This window comes from Platichthys flesus, chromosome 1 (genome assembly GCF_949316205.1).
Source record: "Platichthys flesus chromosome 1, fPlaFle2.1, whole genome shotgun sequence".
NCBI classification, from domain to species: Eukaryota; Metazoa; Chordata; class Actinopteri; order Pleuronectiformes; family Pleuronectidae; genus Platichthys; species Platichthys flesus.
Window position 1 is genome coordinate 30,212,023 of NC_084945.1, and position 13,677 is coordinate 30,225,699.

General features: G+C 39.0%; 1 protein-coding gene across 2 annotated transcripts; it reads left to right on the forward strand.

The window, feature by feature from the left end:
* Positions 1-1,652: 1,652 nt before the first annotated feature.
* nadsyn1 (NAD synthetase 1) lies at positions 1,653-13,670 on the forward strand. 2 transcript variants are annotated; one of them, XM_062390971.1, is made up of 21 exons: positions 1,653-1,871; positions 3,540-3,600; positions 4,041-4,157; positions 5,551-5,604; positions 5,879-5,968; positions 6,420-6,471; positions 6,627-6,715; positions 6,807-6,924; positions 7,609-7,740; positions 8,023-8,094; positions 8,303-8,427; positions 8,551-8,599; positions 8,673-8,775; positions 9,394-9,562; positions 9,733-9,868; positions 10,123-10,229; positions 10,623-10,754; positions 11,049-11,118; positions 12,419-12,547; positions 12,964-13,140; positions 13,291-13,670. In XM_062390971.1, the coding sequence occupies exons 1-21, from the start codon at positions 1,787-1,789 to the stop codon at positions 13,324-13,326; spliced, it is 2,103 nt and encodes a 700-aa protein (XP_062246955.1). In that variant the 5' UTR covers positions 1,653-1,786; the 3' UTR covers positions 13,327-13,670. The 2 variants fall into 2 exon arrangements, with proteins under 2 accessions (XP_062246955.1, XP_062246963.1); XM_062390979.1 differs by lacking the exon at positions 13,291-13,670 and having other exon boundaries at positions 12,968-13,126.
* Positions 13,671-13,677: the final 7 nt, after the last annotated feature.

Below are 13,677 nucleotides of genomic sequence, written 5' to 3' on the forward strand. Positions count from 1 at the left end.
GAAGAGAATACGTTTTTTGGGGGGGAAATAAATACAAAACACTTTTAGACAAACCTCCACACACTACACCTCCAAAAGGGGGGACCTGCATGACTCAAAATAACAAGGACTTACATAGTTCCTTATCAAATGTCTGACACAGTGCATTCCCTTAGTGATGCAGAAAATAATTAAAATTATTTTTAAACAATTCAAAAGAGGGGGTAGCAATTTCTCCATTTACTACAATGAATATATCATTCATCCATAGGAATTATAATGTTAAACAAGTCAGACAAAAACATATGAATTTAAATTATCAAAATAAAAATAGGTTACAGTGTTGTTTACTCTAAATGATAACCAATTTCTATTATATTTGCAAAAATACAGGGCTTAAAAACATGTGTTCTAATGTTTTGCATATATTATTACAAAAGGTATAAAAGTCCATCTCAAAATGAAACAATTTATTTAGAAATTCTGCCACTGGGTAAACCTTGGGAATTATTTTAAACTGGGTCTCCTTGACCCTGTGGGAAATAGGCCATATATTATATTTAGGAAAAGTATCCATACTATACAGGATCTTTACTCTGTAAAATTGTAACACTTAAGTATAATCATATATAACAGCAGTACTTAATTATTATTTTAACGAATATTTAGTCACAATCTTTGGTTACTAAAATAGAAAATTACAATACACAGAGGTGTTCAGGATTAACTGCATTAGAGATAAAGGGATTGCAATCCAATAGATAATTTACAAACAAAATGCTTTACTATACCAATCACATGATTTATATTAATTGAAGAAGAAGAAAAAGAAGGAGGAGGAGGAGGAGGAGGCGCATCATACCTCATTATCGATCAGCCCATTGTCATCTCCACATGTCTGGTGAAACAAATGGTTGCAGATCACAGGACCGACTCTTCTGTGCTTTTGGATCATCATTGTCTTAGAGAGCTAGCTGGTTATCTGCTAATTAGCTGACCAGACAATCAGTTTTAACAGACAGGGACAGACTCTATTCACTATTAACTCCTGCCTGTAGACTGCAGATTATTTGATACATCTCTTTATTCTACTTGTTTATCTACTGCCGGAAGTCCCTCCATTTAGAGAACTGAAATGACTCTCCCACATTACCCAAAGCAGGCTGTCCCACATTATCAATCATGTTTGATAAAGTGTGACTACTACATTTTTTTGAAAAAAATAAACAAAAACATTTTAAAGAACTTAGTGCATATTCTGTTGCTTAAATACATCACAAACATAGTTTAATAACATTAGGAACATTTTCTTAACATATGTATATCCTTAAAATGAATCTTGTCAGACTCTTATGTCAATGACCTTGTCATCCAAGGGGGAGCTTCTGATTGACGCTTGCCACCCCCCCCCCCCATTCTGTGACCTTGCCCCCAGAAGTCATGTGATTTCAGTCACATGATGTCCCTGCTAACTTGTAGTAAAGGTCCTGTTGTTACAGCAGAAAATATCATCCCAGATTAGATCAGATCAATCCCTGATTACCCCAAATTAGAAGTAGTATTAGTATTATTAGTAATAGTAGTAGTAGTAATGTTGCTGTTCTCCTGCAGGGGGCAGTACAACCCGCTCAGGTTGAACCGCACAGTAGCAACATCAGAAGAAGACAGTGCAGGCTAGGGGTCGAGGCAACAGACTCCCCTTTCAGCGTACACACGTCATATAGAAGCACAGTGTACAACTGAACGCTTTTGTCACCGTGGACATTACTCTGTGCACTCAGTCTTTTATCTGCTCACTGACACGAGAATGGGACGAAAAGTGACTGTGGCAACTTGCTCGTTGAATCAATGGGCACTGGACTTTGAAGGCAACTTGGAGAGAATCCTGAAGAGTAGGTGGAACGAGTACTAATACTAATACTGATACTACACTGATACAATACTGGTACTGGTATTCGTAAAGTTTGCTACATTTTCCATGACACATGTCATGTCACTGACCATCAAATGAAGTGCCACCAATCTTCAACAAAAACTAGTTGACAGAAGGGAAACCTCGAATCGTTGTTGTCACATTGTTCCCCTCTCTCATCAAATGATCAGTGTGACAGCACCTGAACAGATAGAGAACCATGCTGATTGTGCAGGTACAGTCTTACCATGACAGTGTCTTAACAAATAAACCGTTGACCAAGAAACTACCATAATGCGTAAAATAATTAGCTATTAGTAGTTTTGTATGTGCTCCTGTTAGGGGACACCTCTGGTTTTAGTTCACATTTACAGCACTCAGCATTTGTGACTATTTACTTTTCGGCCAATTCAAATATTTTTTTGATGTGATAATAATATGCTAATTTTTATAGAAAAATTCTACTATTAATACTTCAGATACTCATTTTAGAAGGTGATAACCTAAGGTTATATGAGAGATGTTATAAAAAAAACCTTGCAGTATAATAGTCATAAGTGAAATACAGGAGGAAATATGAGGAATCAAAATGGAAGCCAAAAAAAAGTACAATGTTATTGAAAGTAATTTTGATACTCTGTAAAAACACTTTAACTTAGTTGTTCTCAGTGATGAATCTCCAGCATGATTTCCCAACTCAAATGTTTTTTCCTATATTCAAGAGCTACCGATTTTGTAATGTTTTCCCTGAAAACACCGCTGCTCTAGGTGACTCCTTCCATTCGCAGCGCACTGCACCCACTTCAGGTTTTGTGATTTAAGATAGTCATTTGCATGTGAGCCAAGTTTAGGCTCGTTAGATAAACACTTACAAAAATGTAAGTTATCCGGAAAGAGACAAGCAGATATTTCCAACACAATGAAGTCGATCATTCAAACTCCTTGTCTGTGCATGTCACAGGGACACGGAATAAACTTGAAAGTAATGAAACAAAACAAATGGGATTAACATGTGTCTGATGATGGTTTTGTATGTTAAATATTTAATTGCAGCACCAATTTTAACAAACTATTTCTGAGAGCATCTTACGTAAACGTTAGCCAATGTTTTCTTACTAATTCATCTTGGCAAAATCCTGTCTTAGAAGGCTTTTATCAGATTATGTTGATGTGGTGACTTTCCAGCATATAGATGAAGATAGATGGACTGTAGTTTTTTTAGTCTTATCAACCAATCACAGTGCTTTGCAGTACAAGTGAATTTGAGCCATTCACACACTCACACAGCCCTTATATACACTGCTCTTTTCATATCACACATTCCGTATTATCATATCACTGCCTACATTGTAGGTGCAGTGAAATAACTTTTCTCTATACATGAATAATTTTTTATTAATTTACAATATCAATATCCCAGGGTATACCATCAAGTCACTATCAAGACTTATTAATGGCTTGGATGTCATTTTAAATATAATGTCATTATTTTCTCATCACCAAGATCATGAGATGCCATTATTGAATATTTTAGCCTATCATGGATTTCCACATAACTTTGCATCACCTAATAGGCCTTTTAATAGGCAATTATATAAACGGGTCTCTTTATGTGGGAAAAAAATATTGTCTGTGTGTTTCACTGCAGGTATTGAGATTGCGAAGAATCGTGGAGCCAAATACAGACTGGGCCCAGAGCTGGAGATATGGTATGACGGGAAAGCATTAATTAGTATCCAACATGAGTTTATCCCTATATTTGACCATTATAGCAAGATCATATTCTGGTTGGCTTGTGCTCAGGAGGTAGAGCAAGTCATCCATTATTTGGAAAGTTGGTGGTTTGATCCCTGACTCCTCCATTCTGCTTGTGTCCTTTGGAAAGACACTAAATCCTGAAACTGTCCCTGATTTGTGTGAATGTTTGATTGATTGAGAAGCATTAGATAGTAGTACTGTATGGAGGTTGTGTGAATAAACAAATGTGACTACTAACGTAAGTCCATTGAATAGTTAAGACTAGAAAAGGGCTTGAGGAATGCATATCAGCCAAATCATCTGTTCCAGAATACTTTACAAGTTGCTAACATTTCAAGTTTCCAGTTTTACTCACCTAGCATCTCTTTTCTAATTCACTACATTTTTACAGTGGGTATGGCTGTGCAGACCACTTCTATGAGTCAGACACGTTGCTCCACAGCTTTCAGGTCCTAAGGAAACTTCTGGAATCTCCCATCACCCAAGACATCATCTGTGACGTCGGAATGTGAGTTTCACCTCAAAATAGTTAGTCAGACCAGCCACAGTATGAGCAGTAGTAGGAGAGAGCGGGGTAATGTGGGACATTAGGTAATGTGAGTCAGCCCCTGTATCTAGGCAACGGAACACATTTGTGGTCATGTGACCATTATGTTTTCAAGCCCCTCCCATTCCCCCCTTGCCAGGAAGGAGAAGTTGGTGCTGGTGCTGTGGAAAGTATGTTTTTTCACAAAAAATGTTTGCATGTAAAAGTAAATTTTCTTGCTTTGAACTTAATCAACTGTTGTGTCAAAACAAATTGAATCAGGTAGAAAAACTTATGTCATACATGTTTGTGAACTTCCAACATATAAAACCATGTGATTGATGCTCGCTGAAGATTAGCCTGAATTGCTAAGAGATGTTGTTTTTTCTAAAACGGTGGCTGTGGGGTAAAGTGGGACAAATGAAGCACAAGTTAAGTTTAGTCTTAAACGTATTTTAGTGTAATATTACATTACATATGTTTTGTTTTTAATGTCATAAACATTGTAGAAAAGCCATCATGCAAAGAAACTATCCACCAGGAAGACAACCTGGGGCCAAACACCCCTCGCAGAGATGGAGAGTGCAGCCGCTGAGGTCATGCAAGGACAGAAGTCCTTAAGAAAAGCTGGAAGGGATAGAAATATTGACAAGACAACCCTCAAAAGATTCATAAAGAAAAAAGAGAAAGGGGAAGTAAAGTCAGTAGCCTGGGGTGCAGTAGCTGAGGTAAAGAGAATATTCACAGATTTGATGGAGGAGGAGCTTGCCAAACACTGGAAACAACTAGCTGACCAGTTCCATGGCCTAGCTCCAATTAAGTTCTGTGAACTGGCATTTGAATACGCAGAGAAAAACAATATCCCTGTCCCTGCCAATTGGACAGAGAAACAATGTGCAGGTAAGCTAGGGTGTGCAAGAGATCACATGAATCATAATAATCATAAATGTGCTTAATTGACCAATCCCCATGATTCTGTTACTAGTCCGATATTAGTGGTTGTCAATCTAGCTGTCGGGATTTTAACTATTACAACATTTGTTGTTATGGTAGTTTTAAAGTGGAAAAAGTAAGTGGACGACTTTACCCCGTAGCTGGCGTAAAGTGGGACACAAAACCACTTTTTTAAAACAATCATATTTTCACTCCCCTTTGTCCTGAAGACATTCTGATCATTTCCATTTCTAGAAAACATCCTGAATTAATGGGAAATGTGTACATTTTACAGATATATCATTTTAGGGAGCAAATGTAAAAAGTGTCCCACACTACCCCGCTCTCCCCTATGTCATGTAAGGGAAACAGGAGCTCATTAAATATATTAAACAATGTTTTCAGTGAAATTCTCTAATTGTTTTGGATTCTGTACCCTTAGGCCTGTAATGCATCATAATGTCCGCTACAACTGCAGGGTTCTGTTCCTTAACAGGTATTGCAGCAGTCCGCTGTCCACACACACACACACACACACACACACACACACACACACACACACACACACACACACACACACACAAACACACATACCCACACACAAACATGTTCATATATTAATATTTAAATACATATACCACATACAGGCTCATATATACATATATTGATGTTGAGATTCATATGATATTTGTGTGTGTGTGTGGGTGTGTGTGGGTGTGTGTGGGTGTGTGTGGGTATGTGGGTGTGTGTGTATTTCTTACATTGTGTAGAAAGATACTGCTGATCAGACCTAAAATACTGATGGCCAACTACGGGAACTACAGAGAGATACGCTGGTTCTCACCTTGGAATCAGTTAAGGTTTGTATTTACTTAGAAGTCACTGATGTTTTAAAGTCTTTTATAACCACTTATTATTGTTATGTCTCTATCTTTATGAGAATACAAACTGTAAGAAAGCCATTTTTAATGAATTCTGTAATTGGCTGTTCATTTGTTTGGTATACGAATTGGAAAAGACGCAGTTTCAGTTATTAAACCCTTGAATTTTATCCGTCTTCAGTAGCTGAACAACCTTAATCAAACAAGTTTTCAGTAAATCATGAAAGGGGACAGAAATGTCATATTGCACTTTCAAAAAGTTGGAGGAAGTTGAAGAGACAGATTGTGTAACTGTGTGCAGCAGAGGTCAACATATCCTGGCATTTGATTCCTGGTATAAGTCAACCTGCAAAAATCACAGAATCTTGTATTAGCATCATGAAGCAGGATTGCACTTGTTTTTGATTGTCTTTTTGTTTGTATCCTTAAGGAAAGTGGAGGAATATTTCCTGCCCAGAATGATCCAGGAGGTAACAGGGCAGGTAAAACAAAACTTTGTCATTATTGTGTGTTTTTAAAAAGTGCTGTGCAAATAAATCATTATTCTGTGTTTTGCTTATCATCTGAAGGAGGACACAGACCACATACTCTGATACACTGACTGATTTTAGTGTACAGTCTTTTTTGTCTTCATCAGGAGACAGTCCCATTTGGTGAGTGTGTGCTCTCCACAAAGGACACCTGTATTGGCACTGAAATGTGTGCAGAGCTCTGGAGCCCCAGAAGGTAGAGCAACAGAGGGTTGTGTCGGTAGATATCTGCGTAATGTCAAAAGTGCTTGAAACTCATCAGACGGAATGCTTTCTCTTTTCCTTAGCCCTCATATTGGGATGGGTCTCGATGGCGTTGAGATCTTTACCAATTCGTCTGCTAGCCACCATGAGCTGCGCAAGGCTGATCAAAGAGTCACCCTGGTCAAGTCAGCCACCACCAAGGTATGTTTAAACCAGGAGCAGAGATGGTTTCATCTGTTCATGTAGAAAGATACATGTTGGAGCTTATACTTGGTCCAGATGCATGTTCTTCCAGAAAAAAACTACAACAGGGTTTAGAACATAGTTGCAATGTTAATCCGAGCAAGCAATTACATATATTCTACCATCACTTTCGCCAAGACAAATGTGTTTTTGTCCAAAATAGAGATCACCAGAGGGCAGTGTTGTACCACAAATGTAGAACATATAAACACCATAACAGTTGGTTATCATTCAGGTAGCTGCTCAGCTCAACCCGCCTCTGTACCACTCATCTTTGTCACAGATCCTCCGTATGTCAGTCAGCTTCTCCCTGTGGCAGCTCTTTCACTGATTGGTACACGGCCACAGTACCCATGTTATCATGTTAGAGCGGCTGCACTGTGTGTGAGCCTCATGTCTCAGGTGTAAAAGCCTCCTTGGCCTTCTAGAGAGTCAGGGTCTTGCCTATTTACTTTACGTGCCAAATTTGGTTCACATCCAAAAAGACAGGGAAAAAGATTTTTCTCCACAGTTGCAATATTTGTATCGCTCAGTTGTGTGGCAAACATAAATGTTACTATGCTTTCTGTACCCATTTCAAAGTAACAGCACTAATCAACATTTCTGTTGACTGAATCCACAAATTTGTGTCTGTTGTTTCAGAGTGGAGGTATCTACCTGTATGCCAACCAGAGGGGCTGTGATGGAGACCGTGTCTACTATGATGGCTGTGCTATGGTGGCCATCAACGGAGACATTGTGGCACAGGGAGCCCAGTTCTCCCTGGACGATGTGGTATGTGTGGGCCATTAAGTGAGTCGGACCCAGCTCAAAATGCTCTAATGTGACATTACTGTAAAAGCCGATAAAATGACAAACAATGTGTCCAGCTTTCCTGTGTGCACAGGGGAATTGGATATGTGTTACTGGGCAGGTGATCTGTGTAAGAGCTGTCAGACAGCATTCATGAGCCTAAAGATAAACATAAGTGTTTATATATATATATAATGTGTGTGTGTGCGTGTGTGTGTGTGTGTGCGTGTGTGCGTGTGTGTGTGTGTGTGTGTGTGTGTGTAGGAGGTGATCATAGCCACAGTTGACCTTGAAGATGTGCGGAGCTACAGAGGAGAAATATGCCAGCCACACATGGTGAGACAGCACCAGCTTCCAGCCATTTTAGAGCATAAAGTTGCCAATATTATGGCTTATTACTGATTCTACATTCTTACTTATTGTTGCTTTTCATAATATCTGAAGTATAAGACTGCATAACAATTACTGATTGATAGTTTGGGTGTTTCACATTAGAGCGTGTCACATTAGTGCCTCCCTGTTTTCTCTTACTTCTCTGCTGTAGGAAAGTGAACACAAACCCTACCACAGGGTCAAAGTTGACTTCTCCTTATCTACTGATAATGATCTCTACCTCCCTACCCACCAACCATTCAAATGGCACTTTCATACACCAGAAGAAGAGATCAGGTACATAATATGTATTATTCTTTGACAAAAATGGATAAGCTTTACACCTTTTAAAATAAGAGAATTGATCTTTATATATATATATAAGTCCACTGTAAAGCAGGTGTCACCTGTGTTGTTCAGTTTAGGGCCGGCCTGCTGGCTCTGGGACTACCTGAGGAGGAGTGGACAGGTGAGGAAGAGCGCCCACTGAAAACAATGCTGCGTGGAAATAACATTGATGTTTGTGATAATGTGTCTTTCAGGCTGGTTTCTTGTTGCCTCTCAGTGGAGGTGTCGATAGCTCTTCCACTGCCTGTATTGTCCACTCTATGTGTGTGCTGCTGTGCCAGGCTGTAGAGGACGGCAGTGAGTATAATTCAGTTTGTTTAATTCTAGACACAAACTCTGTGACCATTGATGTATCCCCCTAACAAGTATTGTGTGTATGTCCTTCACAAATATTTCAACAACTGTCGGGCGGCTGTGGCTGAGGGATGGAGTGGTCGTCAGCCAACCTGAAGGTTGGCGGTTCGATCCCCAGTCTGACCCATCTGCATGCCGAAGTGGCCTTGGGCAAGATGCTGAACCCTGAATCGCCCCCATAGAATACTGCTGGGATAGATGCACTGTATGAATGTGTCTGTGAAAGGGTGAATGTAAAACTGTACTGTAAAGCGCTTTGAGTGGTCATCATCAGACTAGAAAAGCACTATCCATTTACCATATCCTACTGGTTGTTAACAACTACAGCGACCAACTGTTTAGAAATCTCAGCGCACCTTTTTATCCAAAAAAAAATTATATTTTTTAGGGGTTTTAAAGATTTACATTTTCATTGTGAAGCTGAAAGCCTCTGAAAATTGTAAAAGTATCATGAAATGTATAAAACCTGATGATGAGTTACATCAGCTAAAAACTGGAGATTTTAGTCTACTTTCCTTCTCCACTCCCTCTCCTGTCTCAGTTTGTCTTTCTGTTTGTCAGACATGCAGGTACTTGAAGATATTCGAAGGGTGGTTGGGGATGATTCCTACTGCCCCCAACATGCAAAGGAAATATGTGGTCGCATCCTCAACACATGTTACATGGCCAGCAAGAACTCCTCTGAGGACACCTGCAACAGGGCCAAAGACCTGGCAAATCAGATCGGAAGGTAGTATTCGACAGGAGATTCATATGTGCTCTGTAAATTTAACAACAACCAGTAGGCACATTTTAGGCACATGACGGGGGATGCCATTTCTTTTAAACCAAAACGACCTCAAGATTTCATTGCGAGTATGTCAATTTTCATCCCTTTTTAATTACATTTTTGCTTTGCAGCACACACATGAATATTAACATCAACATGGCAGTGAAAGGCATTCTGGGAATCTTCTCTGCAGTCACTGGAAGGTGGCCTCAGTTTCGTGCCAATGGGGGAAGCCACAGAGAAAACCTGGCTCTGCAGAATGTGCAGGTCAGATGACCTCTCACACAGTTTTTTTAACCGTCACACATGCGTTCTGACAGTTTAACCACAGTCTTCACACTGATGCATCAGTAACACAACTGTTTTTGTTTTATCAGCATTTCTCAGCACAGATGGACAGTTTTGACTTCGCTTCCTCTTTGTGTGCGTGTGTGTGTGTGCTTTGGAATGTATGAGTGTCATTAGTGTCCTCACTAAGATAGAAGTACAAACATGTGTGTGTTTGTATGTTCATGTACCAGGCTCGTGTCAGGATGGTCCTGGCCTACCTCTTTGCCCAGCTGAGTCTATGGTCCAGGGGTAAGCCAGGTGGATTGCTGGTTCTGGGCTCAGCCAACGTAGATGAGAGGTATTACTGGAGCAATTAGCTGACCACAGACTGGCTGTTATAAAAAACTTAAAAAGAAAAAGCCTGCATTGAAATTCTAATTGAAATCAGAAATTTAGGACCTAATTCTTCCTATGAGTCTGCTGCTACACTCATCTGTTAAGAAAAAAGCTGCAGAATACACTGGCCAGTACAATACTAACATTTTAATTAGGTGCCAAGTATCCTAATAGAAATTAATCTGGATATATGACTTTTGTCATAGCTCCAGTTGTTGGTAATGTAAAATGTCTGGAATGATGATGCAAACCTTTGGTATGGTCCTTTATGGAGGTTATTCACTTGTCTACTGGCATAATTGAAGCCACAAACTACTGAAATAGCCAATTCATTTAATCACTGTTTCTTGCTCAGCCTGACAGGCTATTTCACCAAGTATGACTGCTCCAGTGCTGACATCAACCCAATAGGAGGCATCAGCAAGACAGACCTGAAAGGCTTCCTGCTTCACTGTGTTGAGGAGTTCCAGCTCACTGCTCTCAGAGGGTAAGGGCTCTGCTGGGTGACATATATGTTTCTACTGTGAAAACCAAACCAGAAATGAGGACTTTAGGTCTGAGGCAGAAATTAGTTCCAGTAATGTAGCCAGATAAAACTTGTAAACTTTCTTGATGTGGACAAGAGATACACCAGCATTGATGGGTAATATGTCTCCAGCACCATGTGTTTAGGTTTCATGCAGCAGTCATTGTTTTAATGATGCTTTGTGTATACTACTAACCAGAATAGGACCACCTTGTATAGTTTTCATTTTATCAGGGGTTTTGGTTTTCTCTGCAGAATCCTTGCTGCTCCACCCACAGCTGAACTGGAGCCCCTCACAGATGGACAGGTGTCACAGACAGATGAGGTAGGACAGACTGTTGTCTACAGACTTACATCGTTCCCCTAATTATCCATTTTTACATAAACGTTACTAACTTGACTTCGCAAATTTCACTAGGTCCTGATTTGGTTTGAGGGTGGGAATATTGTTTCACCTGCAATACTTATACTCAAGCAATAATTGCACAAGAGTAATATATGGATAAGGCTAAATGGACGATAAAACATTTTGCCCTTCTACTATGTGATCTCCCTGAATATCATAAAAAAACAAGCATATAGGGCAAACTATCCCTTACCTTAAAGATGTGACCCAGCATTAAATTATTATTTAATACTGTCAGTTGAAGTTAAAGCTGGTCCTGGATGCTATTATATCAGGTTTCAGGTATAACACTAACTTTATACTTTTGATATTATCGCTTGACTCTGATAGCAGAATTACATTTTTCAAAGTTATAACTTGTTTTGTTTGAAAATACAAACATACAATTAGCTCTTTGTACTTGTAGATGTATTTTGTATTAGTAAGCATTCACAATGAAATACTAGCCTGATATAATACTCTATGGTGTACAGGGTCAAATAAACCACCATGCAATAGATGAAGTATGCTTCTCCATCATTTCCATCTGTCCTCTTCATTGATCATCTTCTTGAAAGGATTTCAACCTTTTACCTTGACATGTAGCTTTGTTCTCTCTTTTAAGCCTCATTGGGTTATTGTTTCAAAATGAGTCCGCCAATCAATGGAACTACCGACTTAAACAGAGCAACAACAGTCATCATATCAGCTGATAATCATCTGTTTTTTTTTAACCGTCTGAAATTAAGATCAAATTTCAGCTGGTAAATCTGCCACTATAATCATAGTTCATACTTGTTATTAAAATGATTCCCGAGAGATTGAAGAATTTTCTCATCCAATGGGCCTCTAGTTACAATCACCAATCGTTCACACATATTCAATTACATTTTATATTGGTCTAGCGCCAAATCATAACATATATTATCTCAAGGCACTTGAATAGTAAGGTTGAATCCTTAAAAATGATAAAGAAACCTAGAAGTTCCCATAATGAGCTCTGGCAACAGTATAGGTAAAAAACTCCCTCATTAGCAGGAAGAAACCTCCGACAGAACCAGACTCAATGTGGGAAAAAAGGGGAAGAGAGGCGTTGTCGTTTTTTTTTATTTAAAAGGCTTCACTGGTCTATGTCCAGCAGTTCAGAAACTCTTTGCATGGGCTCTTTAGGAAATTAGCATTTCCTGTATTTCCTGTTTTCTTTCCTCTACTCTAAACACTACGACTGCTCCCTCCTCAGGCAGATATGGGGATGACCTACTCAGAGTTATCTGTGATTGGGCGCCTGAGGAAGATCTCCAAGTGCGGCCCATTCAGCATGTTCTGTAAACTCATTCACACGTGGAAGAACTCTCTCTCACCAATGGAGGTCAGTCAGCCCCTTCGTCATTTGGAACATTTTCCTGCTTGTCCTCTGCTGTAGGACATTTTAATACCGTCAGAGGGATTTTGTGTATACATTCTTAAGTGTAAGGGTGTCTATGTTTACAACAAGCTCTCCCATGCAAAGGAAAACCAGATTTTCAATAAATCAGTAATAATATTTTGGCTTTTCACTTCTTAGTTCATTATCAAAGAATATATACACTAGCCTTCTTTCCTAATAGTCATGAATGTACAGAATAATAATGTATGTCTTATCAGTATTATTTATATATTTTGTGCATTTAGCAGTGGCTAATAATAGTGAATTGTATTTCTATTTTGATCTGAAAATAAAAAAAAGGCATAAACGTATAATCTAAAATTGATCAGTAACAGCACTATTTTGTTGTCTTTCTCCAGGTAGCCCAGAAGGTGAAGCACTTCTTCAGGATGTACTCAATGAACCGCCACAAGATGACCACGGTGACACCATCTTACCATGCAGAGAGCTACAGTCCGGATGACAACCGCTTTGACCTCCGACCTTTCCTCTATAACACACGCTGGCCCTGGCAGTTCAGGTGCATCGACAACCAGGTAGACAATAGTGCAGAAACTTTGCTTCACTTCATTTTCCTATACAAAGGTTGGCTAAATTGAACTAAGTAAAAAGAGTAAGACGATGATTATAAACATAAAGGGAAAAAAAATATCTTTAAGAAGCTTTTTTCATTTTCTTGCTTACAGGTGTCTCAGATGGCCGAAAATACCCCAAAGCAATAACAGCCTGAGGTTCGGACTGACTAGCGAAGATCCATCCAGTGTCTTTTCTTGTGATTGTCTACAACCTTTCTTCAAGTCATGATTAAAAATCTGTACAATTGTGACAGTTGACTACATGTTCATTAGATATCACTAGTCTTAAAAGTTGTAAGGAAACAATTGTGCAATTAAATAGACCTTACCTTTTATTCGTCCTAGCTTAAATTTTTTTTTTCTATCAAATCTATTTAAAACCCTAAGGTGATGATGCCCGTCTTACTTAATCCACTGTTAGGGTTTTCAGAGTTTTCTAAAGTGTAATCACAAAGTATATTTCTAATAAATATTGCACAAATATATCTTCATATATGT